The 21714-nt window shown below is 40.6% G+C and overlaps 1 protein-coding gene across 3 annotated transcripts in view; it reads left to right on the top strand.

The window, feature by feature from the left end:
* Window positions 1-21714, top strand: part of PHACTR3 (phosphatase and actin regulator 3) — a 115914-nt gene that overhangs the window by 49699 nt on the left and 44501 nt on the right. For all 3 annotated transcript variants that reach the window (XM_052786331.1, XM_052786320.1, XM_052786340.1), the window contains exons 2-4: window positions 12888-13049; window positions 13944-14021; window positions 18244-18426. In XM_052786331.1, the coding sequence (XP_052642291.1) occupies window positions 12888-13049; window positions 13944-14021; window positions 18244-18426 (423 nt within the window). The remainder of the gene's footprint in view (window positions 1-12887; window positions 13050-13943; window positions 14022-18243; window positions 18427-21714) is intronic.

The raw sequence follows: 21714 nt of genomic DNA, 5'->3' as shown, positions 1-21714 counted from the left end.
GGAATAGCATGGATCAGCGTGGCAAGCACTGAACACCCTTCCAGTTCTCATAAAAGACTGTGGATTTCAGAGTTTCTTGGAACATCACACGATCAAATCCAAATTATGCCTAGACGAGTGAAATTCAATACCATCATTACACAAAACAATCCACAAAGTCAACAGCAGTCTGAAATCTCTGCAAATGCCGAAGAACAATGGCATAAATTTCAAGGCAGAGTGATATGGAAATCTTTAAATATCTTAGTTTTCATTACACTCCTAAGTAATCAGTTTTTGCAGCTATGATATTGTCACTTCCTTTATTAGTTCCCATGTAGGTTTCTGGCACAAAGAAGCTTTCAGGAGATTTTTGTGGCTTTTTAGTGGTTCCTAAAGCAGGAAGCACATAGGCTTCCTCATGAGGAAGCAGTTATTATAATATTGTGGGGGGGGTCTTGTTTCCAGCTCTCCATGACTCATGCAAGCAGCTGAGAACACAGTTAAAATATGAAAGCTGAAAAGAAACTGCGAAGAGGGAGTAGTTATTCCACTTTTCCTTCTCTTGGAAGAACTGAAAAATACATAAATTTAGGTCAGACAGGGTAAAAATATTCCATGCTGTTTTTCCTTCCATGCTATTTGGGCTTTGTGAGACTTAGAAAAACAGGCCTAGGATATGGTTGAAACGAACAAGACTATCATTTACTTGTTTAATAAAAACCTCATGCATTGAAATAGAAATTCAGTTCATATTCTATGGTGGTTTTAAAATGAAAGTTTTGTCACAGATCTGGTTATCCCCTTTGCATAAAAAAATAATAAAATAAAAATAAAAAAAAAAAAGAGAAAGAAACAAGAGGAAAAAGTCCAAATATTCTTGGTGATGAAAGGCAAATGCTAGGAAAACATTCATTAGGTGTTTCCTTCTCAAAAACCTGACCCAAATGAAAATCAAGAGGTGGAGACCAAAGAAATACCTGGGATTGTTAATCTTAAAAAAAAAATGTGAATTTAAAACCTGTTGCCAGTAAAATTAACAAAACTTGTCTATACAAAGACAGAGCCTCCTGACATGCTTTTAAATTTGAAAATGGTAGTTATTTTTTGTTCTTTTGCATAAGCACTGACCAGCAGCATAGAAGTGTAATCATGTGCTCCCTACACACTTTGCAATATCGTAAAATCTTGTAATTTTTTTTTTTTTTTTTTTTTTTTTACACCATTACATCTGTCCTGGTTTCAGCTGGGATAGAGTTAACTGTCTTCCTAGTAGCTGGTACAGTGCTATGTTTTGAGTTCAGTATGCGAAGAATGTTGATAACACTGATGTTTTCAGTTGTTGCTCAGTAGTGTTTAGACTAAAGTCAAGGATTTTTCAGCTTCTCATGCCCAGCCAGCGAGAAAGCTGGAGGGGCACAAGAAGTTGGCACAGGACACAGCCAGGGCACCTGACCCAAACTGGCCAACGGGGTATTCCATACCATGTGACGTCCCATTTAGTATAGGAACTGGGAAGGGGGGGGGTGGGGGAATTGCCGCTCAGGGAATAGCTGGGTGTCGGTCGGCAGGTGGTGAGCAATTGCACTGCACATCATTTGTACATTCCAATCCTTTCATTATTACTGTTGTCATTTTATTAGTGTTATCATTATCATTATTAGTTTCTTCTTTTCTGTTCTATTAAACCATTCTTATCTCAACCCATGGGTTTTGCTTCTTTTCCCGATTTTCTCCCCCATCCCACTGGGGGGGGGGAGTGAGTGAGCGGCTGCGTGGTGTTTAGTTGCTGGCTGGGGTTAAACCACGACAACATCATAAACCAAGTCTGTAAATGTAGAACCGGAGCAATCTTACCTCTTCAGACAAAATGTGCATAACTGGATTTTGATCAGCAATTTCTGTATGTATGTGAAACACAGTGCAGAGAGGGTTTGTTATACCAAGGCAGATTTAAGCTGCTCCACATCCACCATGCTGGCCTCGACCACTAAGTTGCCTTAACAAAGCAATGGGAAAATGGATTAGTAGGAAAATCTTGTGCAACTCAGAGTTGCTACAGCCTCTCCTGTTTCATCTGCAGGCTGATCTAGGATGAGGAGGACAATGCCTGATGCATTAGCCACATGGTGACACTTACAGAATCCATCCAGGCACTTAAAGGCAGATGTGGGGAAACTTTACCAATGCTGCTATAGACTTTTAAATGCAGATGCTGCTAGTAGACTTTTAAAATATCAAAAAACCCATTTCTCAGCAGTTATCATTTACATTTTAGTTTAGCTCATGGCATTCTTTGTACCTACTTTGCATATGTTTGTATGCTACCTCCTTCCTCCTCTGTTTATTTCAGTTTAAGGTAGTTCTTTCCAAGGTGGTGTAAGCACTATAGTCATTAAACATCACACTTGTACATATTATTGCCTAATATTCCTAGAGATAGTAACCATGTGCAAACATATTGTTGAGGTTTACTATATGACCTTTGCAGTTGTAAGCAGGACAACCTAACTAACCCACAAAGTTTCTCCTTGAAAATGACATGAATATTAAAATGGTATTTTCTCCTCTTCTTTCATTTGTAACCATTGCAAGAAATTATTATGATGCATTTTCTGACTTGTTTTTAGCAACAATTGTCTAGTTTGTGCGGAAAGAATGTTTTATGAAGTCAAAAATCAATACAAAACTCAGTTCTTGCACTGAACTGCATAAAGACTCACTCCAATTACTGAAATCAGTAGAACTTGGGTTAAATGCAAAGCCCTTTCTCCACTAAATTGAGTGCACTATAAACCTTAGAAAAGAACAAGCTAAAAGAAACTCATCCATCTGTACATTAGAGTAAATTTGCTTTTTCTGTCACAACCATAGCATCATTCTAGCAAGTCTGAAATTGTCATTATATCCATTTTGTTAATTTATGCATAGCAATTTAATTGATGCTAAAATGTCTTGCTGAAGGGCTCTAGGAAGATATATGCCATTCTGGACATAGGGATATATAACAGACCAGTGTAGTATATGGACATTTCAGATAAGCTGTAATATGGGCTAAAACACAATACAAAGGAATTTTTACTTTACCAAAAATATAAGAGCCAAAGTCTTGATGAAAGTTAGTGACTTTCAGTACCAACAACTCATACGAATTTGCGTGTGTGTTTAGGGACTTTTGAATCTCGTAATTTAGTAAGAGAAATAATGATCTTTATCCTTCCTCTGGAAAGAAAATATCGGAATTCTTAGTTCATTTTTGGAAGGATGGTTGTTTAGTTTGGTTGGCATTTTTGTTTCAAAGAAGAATCTTGTTTCCTTTGCACTTTGTAAGGAAAGAGCTTGTTCTCTGTCAACTTAGAGTCACAAGATCACACTACTTAAATGCATGCCAGAAGATGTTGAGTCCTCAGCACCAGCTGTTCATAGACCACTTCTAATGGGCTGCATTACTTGCTAATGTAGACACAACCAATATATTACACTAGCAAAAGGAACAGCAGTTGTTTTCATAGTTGTTCTCCCTGCTTGGCTGCTGGGTGACATAGAGATTTAATGGACAGAGATCACTGTTCTCCTGCCAAATTCTCATTTTGTTGTTGCCATGTGGGACATTGTCTCTCTATTCTATTTCTTACACAGGGCAAGGATTACAACTCGGTAGTTTATTTTTCCTAGCTCCTACAATACAAAAAGAAAACAACCTGGAATGGAGTAATTCCAAGACCTGCAGAGGAGACAGTTTTATATATTTTGAGTAATTTCCATGTTCATTCCTTGCCCAGAAGATCCTGCCATTCCCATTAGGAATAGATTGTGGTCTTGTTTCAGACAAACAGGGATAATCACTGCAGTAAATCTGATATGCAATTATTTCTCTTGGCCCTCAACCAGTAAAGAATTTCATTTTAGAAGGCATATTGCTCTATTAGCACCTTAAAGACTGTTAACCAGAGCCCATCAATGTGGAAGCAGAATCTCAATTTTTAGAGTATGGACTTCCCAGGAACTCATTAATTTTTAAAGATACTCAGATCTCTACAGTTAAGCATGTTGCAGTTTTGTTAGATCAGTGCTTTAAAGCCCTTCTCTGAGCCTTGAGATAGTGCCATGGTAAGGAGCAGACAATGTTAGCTTTAACACAAGATTTAACAGGTGAGAAGTGCCATTGCCCATGGGGACTTTGTACTGTCTGACTCTCTGCTTTGTGTGTATGCACATACATGTGTGCCTTTTCAAGGATGCTGAGGACAACAGAGTTATTTGTGGTACCTTGCTGTCTTTTGAAGACTGCTGAGTATTTAGCATAACCACCTCTTTGGAAAATACCAGTAGACAGTGGGATAAATGGATTTTTAAAAACAATGGTCCCCTCAAAGTATTTCCTACATGACTCCTGTTTACAGAATGTTATGTGGAGCAGACCAAGCCATCTCTAGAAAGTATTTAACCATTCATTCAGGTGATATGACCTCCTAAGAAGGGTTTCATCACAATTTACATACCAACCAAATGTAGAAATCACTAGCGGCTTTGTAACAGTTTTACAAGGAGCCAGATTGGATGCATAACCTTTACACAAAAGTTGAATTCAGTCACTGTGCCTGTTTTCTATCTACCTTTCTCTGTAGCTGTTCTGGTTTATGTCATATTTTTGTTGTCTAAGTATTTCTTCTTCCGCATCTTTGTCCTATTCTGTATAGCAGGCCTGGAATATGCACCAGATACTGTTCACTAATGTGTATTTGTTGCCAATGGCTGTAAGGAAAGTGAAAGTGCAAAGCAGCAGTAGTGATAAAGGGGAAAAAAAAAAGGCAGATGTTCTTGCATTTCACAAAGCAGAACAAATGTTTTCTATCTGCAGTAGTGTTATTGAACAGTGACAGAGCACCAACAGAGAGCTGTGATGCGTTCAAAGGAAGAAGGAAATTATGCATTAAATTACAAGGGCATAAAAGTGCATAGGACATGAGGATTTGATTATTTCTCTAATATACAAGTTTGGGATGGATTTAAAGTGAAAGCTGATTGTATGTCTGACAGACATAGACTCCTGTAGATGGGAGAAACTCTAAACAGGTCAATTCTGGGGCATGAATCCCAGAAAAAAGTAATGCATAGTTCCCTGTTAGCAAGCACGGTGCTCTTACACCAATGACTTCCCTGGGTGTTACATGGCCCTCTAAATGTAACTGCTATCACAGATAAGCTGCAGTAAAATGGATTTGAAGGTGCCTCTTGGAGACAGCACAGGGTGTGTTTCAGTCTGCAGACTCCCTGAAGAAGCTATAAAAAACATCCTTTCAACAGGTTTGCAGCAAGGCTACAGCTAATTAAACAACTGCAGGTGATGAAACACTGGTCCTGCAGTGCAGACAACAGCTTTACTACTACAAGTGCATGGAAAGCCTAATTCAAGCCATTGCTGTGCTTCCTGGGGTGGGCCTCCTTGGGTCCTGCAGAACAGCATCTCTCCAAAGACGCCTGGGGAAACTGCACAGTCCTGGGAATTTGTAACGTGTGTGGTACAAAACCCTTTGTAGATGCAGGATGGACAAGGCTTGGTGCACAGTCTGGCTCTTGGCCCTCTGCAGAGGCAGTGCTCGTTTGACTTTATCTGAACAGATTTTTTGTGAATCTCAGGAGATGCTGCTCTGTCTGCTGCCTGAACAAGCTCTCACTGGGTGAGAGGCATGCAAATGTCAAGTTTCTCTTCTCAAAAGAAGATCTTGTACAGGCTCGGGTAACTGAATTAACTGTGATTATACAACAATCCTTCATCAGTCTCATTTTCTTACTGTTATTTAGTTCTTCCTTATCCAGGTAAAGCATGTTGTGAGTTCCTTTACGCAAACACTGAAAAACTTATTTTGTTAATGAATTGCTAATGTCACACTGTGCCTTGTAAATCACAGGAAGTGCTATTGGGACTTGACACAATGATCCAAAAGCATGAAGGGTTCCTGATTAATTTCTTTGCACCTTGGCTCATATGGCGGTAATGCTGTTAGGTGATACGTCAACTTCCCAAAGGAACATTTTCTGGAAGAAATCACAAATCTCAAGCATATAAAGCGCATATTTATCTAAGAGATTTAGCTGGAGTTGCCACTTCCCTGCTCTCTTTCCTTTGATAAGTATAATCTGATTCCCCGTTCATTTTAGCTAAAGCTGGTTTTAAAATCCAAATACTTTGAAGGGAGGCTCAGCATGACAGAATGGAAAAAAACTTCCCTGGCAAGCACAGCCCCCTCCTACCACCCACAAATTCTGGTGGGTTTTTTTTTTTTCCTCCTTCAATTAAAAAAAAAAGTTAAATCATAATTTAACATAATAAAGAGCAGTAGAAATTATAGAACAAGGATAGGTGGCAAACATTTGAGTATGAAGTGAAAACGGAAGCTCAGACTCTGGAGACCACACGAAAGGTAGAAAGAAAGCACAGTAACTTGCATTTTCACACAGGGAAGTATAAAAACCTAATCAAGATTCATACGACCTGGCTAAAAGAAAGGTGATACAGCCCAAGACCAGCCTGTACTCAGTGGAAGCTGAACCCAGGTATGTTTTGGGTATGGTGCTCATAAAGGACTCTATTCCCCTTTGTCATTCTGCCATTTATCTTAGTATTTTCACCCTGCCTTCATGTATCTCCATGAGTCTGAAGTTTGCACAAATTTACTGTGCCAGATTTTTCCCCCAAGGTAACTCGATGAATGACGTAGTTATGTGGATGAACCTGGCCCACTATCCATCTGCATCCTTATGAGATTAAACTATTGGGTGAGGTGAAATCCAAGGCAGGAAATCATGAACATAAAGGGTTACAATTTTGAGAACAGAGATAAGAATTCAAGCCATTTTTACCTACACTGTTGGCTATACAAAACTTAAAAATTTGGATAGGTAAATGACTGAATTTGCACCTCAATCCTGTAATTTTCCCAAGTTTGTTTCAATATTTTTCTTGTGTAACAAATATGATGTGTCAGAGCAACAATCTTTGACATGTCAGCATCTGTGCATCCAAAATTAGCTTATGATTACATTCAATAATGTACTACAGGTACCTTGCCTTTTCTAAATAACTAACCTGTTAGGAACTAGGTTTTCTGTTTTAAAAAGGATTCTGTGTAAATTTTTTCAAACCAAACCAAAACAATATTGAAACATTCACAGCTTCAAATACAAAGTCCTTCAAAATTTAAGTAAATTTCAGGTTCATCAAAAGCTTTTTTCTCATTTCTAATTTTAATTTCTAATTGCTAAAGTCATTCAAAATTGGAAAAATCAAAATACTATATGTTTAAAAAACTGAATGGAAACTTCAAACTGGAACATTCCACTGCAGTTTTCTTTCAAAGACAGTCAAGAAAGAGAGCATGTCTGCAGAAATGCAGGTGACAGAAAACATTTTTAGAACAGGGAAGAGCTCCATCACAGGAAATATCTAACTAGTGCAATAAAAAAGCTCTTCAGTTTGAATTCTGCTTTTCTGGAACGTAACAGAAGTGTTCAAAGGCTCCTAGATGCAAACAATTTACCCCTATCCTGCAGATTCAATCAATGTGATCAGTTCTTCCTCTTTTAGGATGCTAAGCTAAGGAAAAAGGGGGTTGTTCCTGCCTCTAATTCTCTTTCCCAAAGCTCAGAATAGTCCTTACTCTAAAGCCAAGACAACCTTTCTGCCTTCTTTCCCCTGCAGGTTTCTCTCACTAGATAAAAAGTACCCTCTGTATAGAGCACCCTTTGTAGAGAAGTACTGTTTGTTGGCTAACCTCACAAACATCTGGCTTGCATGATTCGGGACTGACCAGTTGTAGACATGAACCCTTTAAAAGCTCAGCTCTCCCTGTGACATTCTTGTTAACATCCTTTTTAGAGGTAGACACTAATTCTAGGCAGCACTGAAAGTAGTACTGGTAAAGGCACCTCTATCCCAAAAGCCAAAAAGGTAATTTTGTTTCCACTCACTGTCTCTACCCTCTGGAGTGGACAAAAGGGAACCTTTTTTCCTTTTTTAACTCTGTATCTGAGTTGCAAAGACAGATGCAATGACAATAAAGGGGAAAACATGCAGAGCTGCATTACAAACCAATTCATCAGAAAACAGAGCACGCCTGCCTTACAAATTTGCCTGCAGCTCTTGTCTGCTGTGTTATTTTTAAACTGCCTGCAGGTTGCAGATTTTTCAGCAGTCCTTCTCCTACCAGTGTACAAGGAGGATTTAGCAAGGCACAACTTCCATTACCATGAATTTAAGTTACCAAAATTCCCAGCACATTAAAATTCAGCATCCTTCATCTTCCCATAAACTTCTTGCTGCAATCTGCGTATTCACAAGAGGGCATCCTACGTCTCTTACAGCCTCTCTCTGTGGCAAGGTCAGTATAACTTGGCTCTGCATTCCTGATGTTCCCAACTCCCATACATCAGCCTGCAGAGTGCAGCCTGCAGTTGCTATAATCAGCCACCCAGGCATCAAGCTAGATTTGGCTCATCATGAAAAACCCAAGAAGGTAGACCCAACTGACTGAACCCAATGCTCAATTTCACAACGCTGTTATCACTCAGACATAATCATCTCAGCACCAAAACCATCTGCTGTACAAATGAAGGCTATGTGCAGGCATAGGCCGCTCTTCCATCACACATCCAGGACACAAACTTCACAGTGCTCCCAGCAAACCTGCCCCACTTCTGTGGGAAGCTGGATGGGATAGAGTCAAGACTTGACATCTGTAAATGGGAGAGCTTCTATCTGCAGAAAAAACTTCACGATCCATGCACAATTCCTACAGAGAATGGACTAACAGGAAGAACAGTCTATTTATGTCACCACAGTATTTTAAAGAAGAAAGCAATGGGGCATTTTTCAGAAACACTGATCATCACAACTGCTACTGATGTAAACAGAAGCTGCAGATGCTCAGACTTTCTGAGGGGTCAGACCCTGCAGCCAAATGTAATGAATATTATGGTTGGTTTCCTTCTTCTCTGCTGCCTGGTTTATTCCGCAGCCCAGAGCAGTATTGCAGAGCAATACTTGTCAGGTTAGAACCTCTCCCCTCATCTGATTTGGGATGTTTCAGACATCAAACCATTCACACTCTTGACCACTGTTAGGAGCTCTAGAAATTACCCCAGCTAGCACTGTAAGAAGCACTTGCCCAGCTTCATCAGCAGGGGCACAGCCACATTCATTTCCACCCCTTTAACACACACAGAGCAGATGACAACTGTGTGATATATGCAAAGTTTCTTTTGGATCTGGAGCTCCAGCACAGAAGCCTTTGCCCTCTGAGGGTACAGGAGGGACTTGAAAGTAATTTCAATATAAACAGAATCCTCTGGCCCCACAGGGCTGACGATGGTCTCCTTGTGGGACAGTGTGGGACCAATCGGTCTGTCTCAGCAGTGATGGCCAAGCAGAGCCTGGCCTCCCTGTGTCGGGTAGCGTTAGGTTGCCATGCTGTGGGTTAGGCTTGTGCTTGCTTGACTCTGTATAAAGACTGTCCCTCATCCTTCTGCATAACACAGCTAGTTAAGCTGTTGCTCATTTCTCCCTCCTGATTGGAGAGTCTTGATTTGGCTCTTGGCTGTTTATATTTTCCAGACATCCTCTATGTAATTGCATGGCCTGGCCCCAGGCTATCAGGCTCTGGGAGAAATAACCACATTATTCCACAGAACAGTTAGCATAATTAAAATATTGACTGCAGATTAAAAAAAAGTGCTGAATATTTCACAGAGTGGTTGGAGGGTTGGCAAGTCTTGGCAGCATGTTGGCTGCAGGAACTGGCTGATATTTAGGTGCGCCTTCTCCTTCAGTATTCATTGCTGTACGTGGGAACTGCTTTTTGTGGTGTCAACTTCTTATCTCCCAAGCAGCCAACCCACAACCAAGAAAAAATGAACTGACTGGAAATGAGGAGCTCCAAGGTCTTTCTTGTGATTCTTATTGCCAGTGAGACCATTTCCTTGTTATTTATGACTTCAGGATATCTGTCTTGCTGTGTCTCCATCTATTTTTATTTGTGTCCATCTCTCCAAATGCACAGTGTAGGAACTGCATATGGTGAGAATATACCAGGTGATAAAACCATTTGCTTAAGAACTGTCTGTACTATATGAGAAGCATTAATAAAGTTTAAAAGCCCACGAAAACCTCCACTGGAACATTTGTTTTAGCTACTATTCCTTCTTTGACATGTGATTTCTGTCTGTATTTTATCTGTAACCAAAATCTAAGGCATAAAATACTTACATTTCCACAACCAAGAGGGCAGAAGGGAATGGAAGAAACCCAGTTGACAGGGCAGCTGGTAGAAACTACAGAAGCACTGATCACTACAGGGCACTTAGGGAATTCTTAGTGCTTTTGCAATATCTCCCCATTCTCTTTCTTAGGGGAAATTCTGGAATAATAAGCATTGCTAGAGACACACAGGTTTGGGTTTGAATGACTTCCTGGTTCTGTCTACATCCCCTGCTATCTGGCAAAAAAAGGTAAAATGATCTTATGCTACCAGTGTTAAACAAAACATGGATGATGCCTAAACCACTTTGCAGACACCTACATCCTGAATGAAATGCAGTAGGGTAACTAACTTGCCAAGGTACTGCTTTAAATCAGCTTCTTATTTAATCTTCACTTACATGCTTGAGAAATTCCTGAGATGGTAGGAAGTGTTCGAGCAGCAGTGCAGTCTTATAAGCAAGGACCAGGGACCGCTGAGCTGAGGCTGTCCTACTCCACTGTAGCTTCCAGGGACAAGGGTCTGATTTACAGTCTGATCTACAGCTTTTTTGAGATAAGCTGATTTTGTGAACATTTCCATTCCACTCAAGGGATGTCACAAGAAATGGCCAAATGCTAATTTCTGAGGCTTCTATTACAGCTTTGAAGTAATCATAATAGCAAATTAATAGCAGATCTACCCTGCCATTTTCCATTGTCATTGCCATCTCTGTAATCAAGAGTAGGTCTGCTTCTTCAAAGCTTATTTCTGCGATACTCCTCATTTTTGAATACGCAGTTAGGAAAGGAGCATGACATCTTGGTGCTCTGGCTGTGGTCTATAGGCTACTGCTCTCCTTCTGTGCTAGGCTCATTGCTAGTTTCTGCTCTCAACTTAATATTGACCTCCAAACTGTAAATCATAAATATCACCTTGGGTAGACACCATTCTTTCAAAGGCAAAAATACATTTTTACATACATTTTAAATCTCTTCTAAATTAAACTCCAAGATAAACTCTGTGGAATGAGACAAAAGGTGCTCTAAATTCAGAACATAGAAAGAGAAATTCACTGGGCATGGACAATGGGGCGGGGGGGGGAACTTTTACAGCCTTTTCTCTGTTCTGATAGTTCATGTGGCCAAGTTTTTAGTTTGTCTCCACTGAATGATTCATCTCAATTACCAGTATTTTCAAAATTAAATGGAAGAGGAGAAATGTGTTCATTCGCCTGCTGTGTTTAATATTCCAAAAATTGTTTCCTGTTTACTTGGAAATCCCCACCTCCATGCTGTGAGTTAAGCATTTTCACCCTGTTAACTTAAAAACAAAGCCTAGAAGATGCTATATAGTTTTTATCTTGCAGTCATAAAGCAATTTATGATAAATGTTGTTGTTCCAGAGCGAAATTACCTTGAAATGTACATATGTTCATAGGTCCACATTGCTCATTGAAATCATAACCGATTGTTGAAAAAATAATACAAATTGTCATTTAGTTTTTATTCATGTAACATGTCTGATGACTGATGGCAGCTTCTCTTTTAACAATCACTGTATTGGTGCTCAAACACAAATCTCAGTAAAGACATCAATAACCCCATTTATGGAACTGTGCTACTTTCTTTCATGGTACGGGCTAGCACACAACTGTGAATGGTCAGTATGTATTGTTTCGTGCAAGACTTGTCTATAAGCAAAACTTACAGTGTATTTTCAAGACAAAATATTAAAAATACCTAAATTGCTTTTCCAGCTGAAGCATTATCTCTGAATTTCTGTGGCTTGGCTGGACAAAAGGGAAAGAATTTTCCCCTTAGCTTCCAAGGAATAAATTTGCACAATAGTTCTAAGATTTTACTTACGTAGCACGTATCAAACAAATTATTCTTATATAAAAGATTTGCATTAGCTCACACAAGTCAGTGTGTTCTGTGTTAGCTTACATGAAAAGAGTTCATTTAAAAGGCAGCAATATCCTGTGGTCTGAAAACAGAACTGGAAGCTGGAAATTCAGAAGGGACTTCAGCTTTCTCAGACTTCCTCTCAGCTTTTCATAAAGGTCTGAATTTTTCTAAATGAACATTACATTTACGTGATTAACTGGAGGCCGCATGGACCTGATTTACAGATGTGTTAAATTTCTACTGCTCCTATTAAAGCTATTGGGAGCTCTCAGCTCTCCATGTTTCAGAAGGCTGCAATGCAGTTACACACAGCCCTTGGGAGGGAGAGTAACACCATTACCTTGGTGAGTACCAGGCATGGGCAAAGGTAGGAAAGCGATGGAATAAAGCATAGAGTGTACAAATTCAGCACACGCCCCTCTCTATGGGCCTCATAGCCCTGATAAATCCATGAGGGATGGCAGCAGTGGAGATACTGAAATATTTGGCATCCAGACAGGTACTGTGCAAGACCAGATTCAAGAGAGCAGCTGGTAGGAAGCACTGGGCTGGCACAGTGAGGTTGAATGCCTCTCTGGCTGGCGTGCCTCAGCCTGGCTGCCGGCTCCAGCAATGCAGAGACTTTCTTTCAAAGTCTTGCACTGCTTCTCTTGGTGACTAGACTGAATGCTTGTTAGCCGGTGAGCCTCCATTTGCCTCCCCTTTTCAAGTCTATGCTGAAGCTTTTTGTCTAACAGATGGCTTTCCTCTTTTCCCCTCTCAGATGAGATGGAGCAGTCCCCTGCAATGCGTTCTGACTACTTGGTCTCAGGGATTCGAACTCCGCCAGTGAGGAGGAACAGCAAACTGGCAACACTGGGCAGGATCTTCAAACCATGGAAGTGGCGGAAAAAGAAAAACGAGAAGCTAAAGCAGACATCTGCAGGTAGGATGAGAACAAGAGTGATGCTGCACAGAGCAAAGTTTAGCCTGGGTGAAATTTGCTTACATAGAAAATGTTAATGGTGACCTGATCTAAACCTAATTCAAAGATTTCAGCATATTACAGATCAATAATGTTTAACGCTAGAAAGAGCCCATATAGGCTGACTTCCTATATAATACAATATAGTACATTTAGAAGAAAAGGTCAAAATACGAGAGTGAAGCACAAACCTCAACACAGACTGCTTTTCATGGGCTGTCCCTTCTCCAAAATAGGCTACATTTATGGCCCCAAGTATCATCACCCCTTTTATTAGGGGTGAAGATTATATAGGTCACAGTAACATTATGAAAAGTGACAGGAGGGAGATACAGCCTGTAAAATGCCTTCCCTCAAGCAGCTGTCTCTGTGGTGAAGGAGCCCAGCACACAGTGCTGCATGCTCTCTCTAGTCTCCAGGGATGTCCCAGGAGATCAGTAAGGAGACAAACTCACTTGCCTTTTCCTAGGATAGGATGGTGCAATTCCCTTCACTTGCCCCAATATCCTGTGGAGTGTCACAGTAAAGGACACGGCTTCCTAAGGCAGCTCCAACATGCTGCATAAAACAGCGTGAAGGCTTTAATATCCCCGTTACTCTGCACTCAGTGTGATCAGACAGTAGGTTAGATCATAAATCTCAGCTCTACATGTAGGTGATTTTACAGCCGTTTTAACAAAGGAAAAGGCACAAACAGGCTGACCAGTCCATGCTCCCCAAAACAAAATCTTTGCAGTTCTTTCCAAGCACACAGCAGTTCAGACTAGAGGGAATTTCCACATTGCATCTTTCTCACTCCATTATACGAATACTCTGTTGTTAACTGGTGCTGTGTTATGCTACTACTTTGTTCAGTGCTGGAGAAGAAGATGACAGCACGGCAAGGTCGGGATGAACTCATTAAGAAAGGCCTTCTGGAGATGATGGAACAAGGTAAGTAAATATTCTTCACCTTTTTTATCAGAGTCTTTTTCAGGACAATAGGAAACACATAACTGGAAAAGAAGAAACCTAACAATCGAATGAAAAAGAAAACCTTCAATTCTGAGAGGAAAATCCAGTATCTGAATTAAGCATGTCTTTCATCAAATTCCTCCCTGCTGCAATCAATCCATGCAGTTTAATTTTTGATGTTTTATTATCTTGAATGCAAGTCCATCTTCACTTGATTTATACATGGTGCAATCTGAGCTGGTACGTATGTTTTATGCAATTGCTCTAAACCTAGCTAAATCCTACTGCCAAGAAAGTCAGCTAAAGCTGGTATAAATATAAACTTAGACATACAGATGCATTCAGCTAACATGTACAACCCATGAATCCAAATCTCATAAAATGATACTAATCTGATGTTTTCAGCTGTCTTTCCAGTAAACCAAGTTTGTGACAAAACATATTACCATTCTGCCTGTTTTTCATTCACATGGAAAAGTGAAGCATTTGGTAGTGTCATTTTAAAGCTTTCCTGAGTACAAACCAGGTTCAGCAGAAGTCATTGACTGAAAGATGATAAAGTGTCACACACATGCACAAAGGACTGTGGTTCTGTATATCCCTGCTCCAAAGCCCTGACAGATGCTCAAGGGAGACAGAGATCTAGGTGACTATTCTGTGAGGTCAAGTGAGCTCCCAATGTTATGGACAACATCCCAATTGCCATTCCCACCTAAACAGAGATAAAAAAAGTAAATCCATCTTTACTTTGAAAACTTTACAGCAGAAAGTACTGTCATGAAGAAAGACTGGCCTTTTGAGTTTGACCAATCTGATAGATAGAAATTATGTTCTTTGAAACTAATAATTGAGTTTCTTTGTATAAAACAAATGCCATGCCTATAAATAGCCTGTGGGACAATACTGAGTGATGCTATGCTGGAGTGTAACTGAGCAACTGAAGAGTCAGAAAAAGAGCATTTTAAACAGGATTTTTTTTTTCACTGCAATAAAGCAATTTTCATTTTATTTTACTGGATTTATTTGAATATGAGTTTTATGTTCAAGTTAAAAAAATAATCTATCAAACCATCAGCTTATTCTAAAATGGAAGTTTTTAGAAAGTTCATTTTTAATTCCTGCCCATTGAACTCTTTGTGTCTCTCATAATTCTAGATGATTAGTTGCCCTATTAGCATATTAGCACTACTGGATAGAAAAATACACCCCATTTCTGCTAGCAGTATGAAAGTTGCCCATAATCCATGAATTTGAAGACATGCATATCTAAAGCTTTGCAAAAGAACAGTAAAATAAAACTTCTGTAGAGCACATAAAAGGTAATAATAATAATGAATCAATAAACCTCTTGCATGTATAAAGAACTGGGTGGGAGGAAAACAGATGATGCTGAGTTGCAAGATCATTTTAACAAAATTAAAATAGTTTAAATAAATACATATAATCCGGTGAGGAGTGATGACAAGCTGTGCTTTTAAAAAGGCAGCTGCAAACAGACTGCTTACCTGTCTGCAATAAAGTTGCATAGAGCTCCTATAAACATCAAACAAATTTTCAGTACCACCCTGCTACCCAGAAAGGAAAGAACGGCTAACAGTCAGTTGAAGGACATTGCAGCCACCTGCAAGTTATTTGTCTTTACAGAGTGTTGTGAATCTCCAGGGTTATTTTATTATATTATTAGTAGAAGCAGCTTATTAACTGGAATAAAAAATTGACCCAAATAATTCTCAGTAAATGACTAGTGCCCTACTTGGACTGAGCTGCAGTGGCAGCAGTTTCAAGGCTAAGTCCTCGTTTATGCAATAAGTTGCAATTGTCAAAGCAGCAATACTATGCTAAAAGAGTACAGTAAATCCTAAAATCCCTCTATTTCATCAGGCTCTACTCCACTTCCACAGACCTGATTCCTGCTCACTTTCATTAATAGCTCAAACTGGGATGAAACTGTAGTCTGAGAAACCTCCAGATCCGCTTCATGCTTTTACAATAGCCATGTCACACTCCAGTTTATAGCACAAGGTCTGTCAAGCAGCATTTTGAACTTGACTGTTTGGCTCAGAGCAAACCACAAAGCTAGCACAGAATCTGCATCAATCTGTGAGCAGTCCAGGGTGAAACTGCACTGTCCTTGCTTTGGTGATGAGTCATCCTAACAGGTTATGTCACCCTTTCTCCTCACACAACCCCAAAACCCAGCTGCCCAGATACACTGCACAGTTGCACAGCCTGGGCCCCTTCTGTCCTTCCCTCCTCTCCAGGTCTGCTCGCACGGGGCAGATGCCAAACTGCTCCTTGAAAACTGAACCCAAAATACAGCTTCACTCGAGAGAACCAACTTCCACTCTGTAAGAAGTTACAGGGTGCAGGGTCTGGCATACAGTGGGATTCATTCCCCCCAAAATTACAGCCCTACTTCATCTGATTACTTTGCAATACTCAAGACTCTGCTGCTTTCCTTACCAGTGGATCTAAGCTCTGTGCTTTCTCCTGTCCCTGGATGATCTCTAAAATACGGTGTTGGGACCCACTGCCAATCAAAGCAGCACACCCACTTTGATCTAAGCATGAGCTGATCATTTCTGACCAGGAGCATCACTGTTGTGAGTCTCAGATGCTCCAACAGAAATTCTTCAACAGGGCTGTCTTCTGCTTGTCATTACTTCATTAGTCATTACACTTTCCATCGGCCGGGATCTGAAGGAACTCGTGTCTCTGACTGCAGTTTCATTGTGGCACAGCTGTCAGCAGCTTGCCTTTCCAAAGGATGTGAGGAACATGCAACGCAGAGTTACCTTGAAAACACTTAGGGAGCTTCCCCCAGTATTTCTCCCCATTGTGAGCACAGAACTGATCAGATGTAGCTGTACTTACAGCACTGAGAGTTAAGGGCTGCCTGTCAAGTAATGCAGGCAGTTGTTAATACACCGATGATTATGTATAGGCTGCCTTCACAATGAGCTGAAATGTAGGCAATGAACTTTTTCCCCCTCCCCTTCCCTGTATCATAGCAACTGTGCTACTGCAAGGGCTATTTTAAGAACAGTAACTTTTCACCAAACGTGATTATGAGGCAGACTGCGTGAGCTCAGCGTACAAAAATACTGCATCCCTTCCGCAGCATCTCTGGGCCAAAATCTGATACCCTTACCCAAAAGCACAATAAATTACTCTGCAGATTGTCCAAATAGTATTAAAAAGGGGTAGCTGTGGATGCTAGCTATTTTAAATGAATGCTCAAGAAACTTGTCATGATATCATTGCAAGAAAACATAGCCCTGTCAGGAGCTTCCAGAAAGGAGTGTCTAGGGCTGAGAAATACAAGTTAGGAGGTCAGGGGTGGACAGCAGACATGTCCATCAGCATGGAGCGCTGGCTAGAGCGGGAAGTAATTGCTTTCTTTGGTTTGCAACAGTGATGTAGATCTTGTAAATTCTGAGAGAGTCGTGAAGTAAAAGGATAGTTTGTATTCTGAGGACTCTTGCCTGAATAGGAGAGTACTAGAAAAGCTTCAGTCATCAAGATGCGTACAGCTGCAGGGATCACTGGCACAAAAATCTTTCAGAGTAAGCAAAGGGAGCAGTTTCTAGGTCTGCATGAAGAGGGATTTGAATTTCTGATCAGCTCAATCACACAGAACACGCTTTTCAAAGCTGAGTAACTAAAACTATGCTCAAAACCTACAGCTTGGTAGGGAATATTAGCAGCCTTGTCTTCGGTAAGGCTCCGACATTACTGCTGGGGCAGCTGGATGGCAGCGTGTCACGCACGGAGCCTGACACAACTCAGACATGTCAGACCAACCCATGAACACGCTGTACCATGATCTCTGCTTGTGCAAGGAATTGCCTTCGCCCAGAGACGTCTGATTTCCCATGCTTGTGCTCATCTCCCACATAGCAGATGCTTCCAGAGTACAGGGGCCTTCCTGTACATGCCATTTGCCCAGGCTGCTGGATGCCCATGGGAAAAGGTGCCCCACTGAGAAGACTGGGTGGATATTAGTATCCAGGTGGGCTGGTCTCCACAAGTTTTGCATTACAGATGCTTAACACTGTTAGAGATCAGGTGCTGCTCTAAGACAAATCTCAGTCCCCTGAGCACTAGCAGCTTTGACACTCACTCTTCTCAAGAGGATAGCAGGGAGTTTCAGCTTTCGCTGCTCATGGTTTAGTTAAGATTAAATGATTTGGTGTTTTAGATACCGAAGGCAAAGCCTGCACTGTTGACGATGCCACGAGAGCAACGCAGAGTGACCCTCCACCTCCCGTGTGCCAGGCACTTGCCTCAGAAGACGTGCAGCAAGAGAGTATAATAGCAGCTACAACGAATGTGACCTCGTTTGGTGAGGAGCTGCATTTGGATGAGCTGAAAGAAGATGCAGGTATTGGATCTAAAGTGTTTTCAAGAAATTAAAAAATGTTAAAAAAATATTTCTGCTAAGCTGCTTTATGAGGAGTGAAATATGTCAGTGCATTAAAGGGTCAGAGCACCTTGTTCAGGTCAGCCCGTACTAAGTTAACAATCAGTACTTAAAAACAGTGATTTTTTGAGACTGCTACCGAACTGAGGGACCACACAAAGCTTGGCATAATGGGATTAGTTGGATTATGAGCTGATCCAGTCCTGGCATGGTGCCCCTTTGGTATTAGCAGTGACTGCTGTGAAGATGAAACAAGTGTCTCCTAAAAACATTTCTTAAACTTCTGTGCCAAGCCTGAAATGGTTTGTCCTGGCTCAGGAGAACAATGTCAATACACAGCCCACACTGTCCATACCACAACCCTGTCTACAACACGCTGCAAATACAAGTGAAGTTCAATACCAGGAGCACAGATAAGCTAAACCAAGTTCCTTTCATGCAACTGTGCTCCGGCAGAGCTCATCCGTGACAGCAGTTCCTTGGGACCAGAGCAGCCAGGCACAACCCAGGAGCTGAAGGGTTTCCATTCACTTCCTGACAACCAAGAAATGCAAAGCTGCAGAGATAATGCTTTATCTTAGTTCATGAGGACTGCCATGTAGTGATTACAGATCTTGCTGCCCTCTGGTCAATCTTTACACCTTCTCCATCTGCCCTGGTTGCCTTTTGTTCTCCATCCCACCCCCTCATGCCCTGCTTTCTCTGGGGTTCCAGCTCCTGGCCACTTTCGCCAAGCCCACCCCTACCTGCTGTGGTTTGCTGAGCAATGCTGCCTGCTTACGCCCTCAACCTGTTTTAGCAGGTTGGATGGAATGGAAATCATTCTCTGCAGTGTTTTCTGTTTCTTTGCTTTATCCTTTCCCACTTCCTTTTCTTCCTGTCCTTTCCATCCCCATGATTCATGTAATTTTGTTCCCTTTTGCTGTTTTGCTTGTACACAATATTGTTTTTCTGGCCTATTTGTAGCTCCACTTCACTCTTAATTGCTTTGACAACAGAAACCTTTCTGTCTCCCAAAGAGTATCTCTCCTCATGTTTGTGCATCACAAGGATTTTTTTGTAAGCTTAACACCACCTTTCCATCACCCATCACCTTCTTCATTTCAAGTACATGTGTTATTTCATCAAGAAATATCCCAAAGCATTGTATGTAGGCTTCTAAAGATTTATCCTCTCTCTTTTTTGTCTCTATTTTGAGCAACGTAGTGGACACAGAGAGCCTCTATTAATACATGCCCTTAATGCTGTTTTCCTTTCTCTTCAAACACTATCATTTATGGATGTGTTTGGTTTTGTATCACCCTAAAAATTAATTGAGACAAAACCCATTCATCTCCCTGTTCTTAGAACAACCAGATCAAGATCTTGACCAGAATCCTTCAGGTCTTTTCTAGAGTGTTTCATTCCATATCACTAAGGAAATTTCTCTCTGAACTTCTAATTCTTATCATTGGGAAAGGCTATCCTGGAAAGATGACACTAATAATGTATCATGTATTTAACCTCACGGCTCCGCAAAACCTAGTACGATGATTTAAAATTTACCTTGCACTGTGTTCAAAATTGTGTATTGAGGCTTTCAAAATCATCCCAATTTCTTATGTCTCTTTCTCTAATCCTTGTTCCTTTTATTGTCTCCCTAGCACAACCTTTCTTCTCTTCTGTATTTCTTTTCCTTCATTTTTTGAGGTGTCATTTCTCCAGGTTCCAAAAACTAACAGTGGGATTACCTTCTCCTCTCTCCCTGGTCTGCGAGACGCCACTCCTATTTGTTGGAAATCTTCCCACCTCTTTCATCAGTGGCCTTTGGCTTTTAAAATAATTATTGTCGATCTAGTCTTTATGTGCTAATTTATCCCTGTCTGTGCATTCTAGGATTCCCATCTCTACTGGGTCCACCTTAAGAAATTCATGGAGTGGGAAAGCTCTTCAAAATTGTCAGACTGTATTGCTAAGTTTGTTATAATGTTGAGTTTATTACAACGTTTGTCCTTGGGCTCAATCCAGGCCCAGTGCAGTAGCTGTCTTTCCACAAATTCATATGAATATTTGACCAGCTAGAAACAAAATTAATATATTTGCTTTATACCCAATATGTCGTATTTCATCCTGAGGATGTGGGATGAAGGCCAGGGAGGGGAAGAGAAGGAAACAAAAGGAAATACATGTAGACTTCATGTCTGGTTAATACACAGAAAAAGAACAGCCTAAGCAGAAAAAGGGCAGTTTTTCCCACCTAACCTAGCCAATGGGCTTAGGGGCAGTCCCAAGGGGAGGATTTCTACCTAGTAGTGAGATGGCATTTTGACAAGTGGTACTCCATGAATAATTAGCTACTCTGGCAAGGAGTCTAGTGTTGAGCACTTGGAATATTTTCAGCAGGATAATATTCACTCTGCAGTATGAAATCTGTTAATAGGTTTGTGTACTCCAGACTCAGGTCTGCCTTCAGACTGAGTCAAACATGTGCTGTTGTTACCAGAAACAACCACAGAAAAAAACAGAAACAAACCATTCTTTGCAGGGAATGTAAAATGGACATTCTTTAGACAACAGTGCACAATGCCAGTTTGTTTTCATGATACCACTCTCAGAACAGGGTGGAGTTCAGAAACAAAAAGATATGTTTGAGGCCGAGTATGTTTTGGATTCACCTTCTCTATAGGAAAGGTCCCACTATGACTGCTCCTCTGCATTCATGTCAAACAGCACTTTATGTCACAGGGAGGTCTACTGATTTCAGTGAAGTTACTGCCAGAAGAAAGTATCGCTCCACTCAGGGGAATGCACTCAAATCTGACTAATTTTCCTATCAAGCTACTAATATCTACTGGAGCTCTTGATCCTTCTGTAATGTAACCCATTAGTGACTTTATTTTTCTCTTTCTCTATTCCACATTTTGTTTTCTATGCAGTAGGCACAAAAATACAAAGCATTTCCCTAGAAATATATTTAAAAGAAAATTATTTTCTTCTATAATTCAGGCAACTACCACATATGGCAGCTTTCCTATCAAGCCAAATTTCACAAGAATTCCTGTTAACGATGCATATTTATTCTACTTTCCTGTCTTTTTTGAATGATAAATACTCATTCCTCCTCTTCTAGGCATACTTATTAATCTGTTTGTCAACAAATTAAATGCTATTATCTTGCCAATGCTATTGTTTCCAACTGCCTAAGTGCTCTGGTGCCTCCCCACGCACTCTGAACACGAGGATGCTGAATGTTCATTAATATCGAGAGCT

Source organism: Harpia harpyja, chromosome 1 (assembly GCF_026419915.1).
Source record: "Harpia harpyja isolate bHarHar1 chromosome 1, bHarHar1 primary haplotype, whole genome shotgun sequence".
NCBI lineage: Eukaryota > Metazoa > Chordata > Aves > Accipitriformes > Accipitridae > Harpia > Harpia harpyja.
This window is presented reverse-complemented; position numbering and strand designations above follow the sequence as displayed.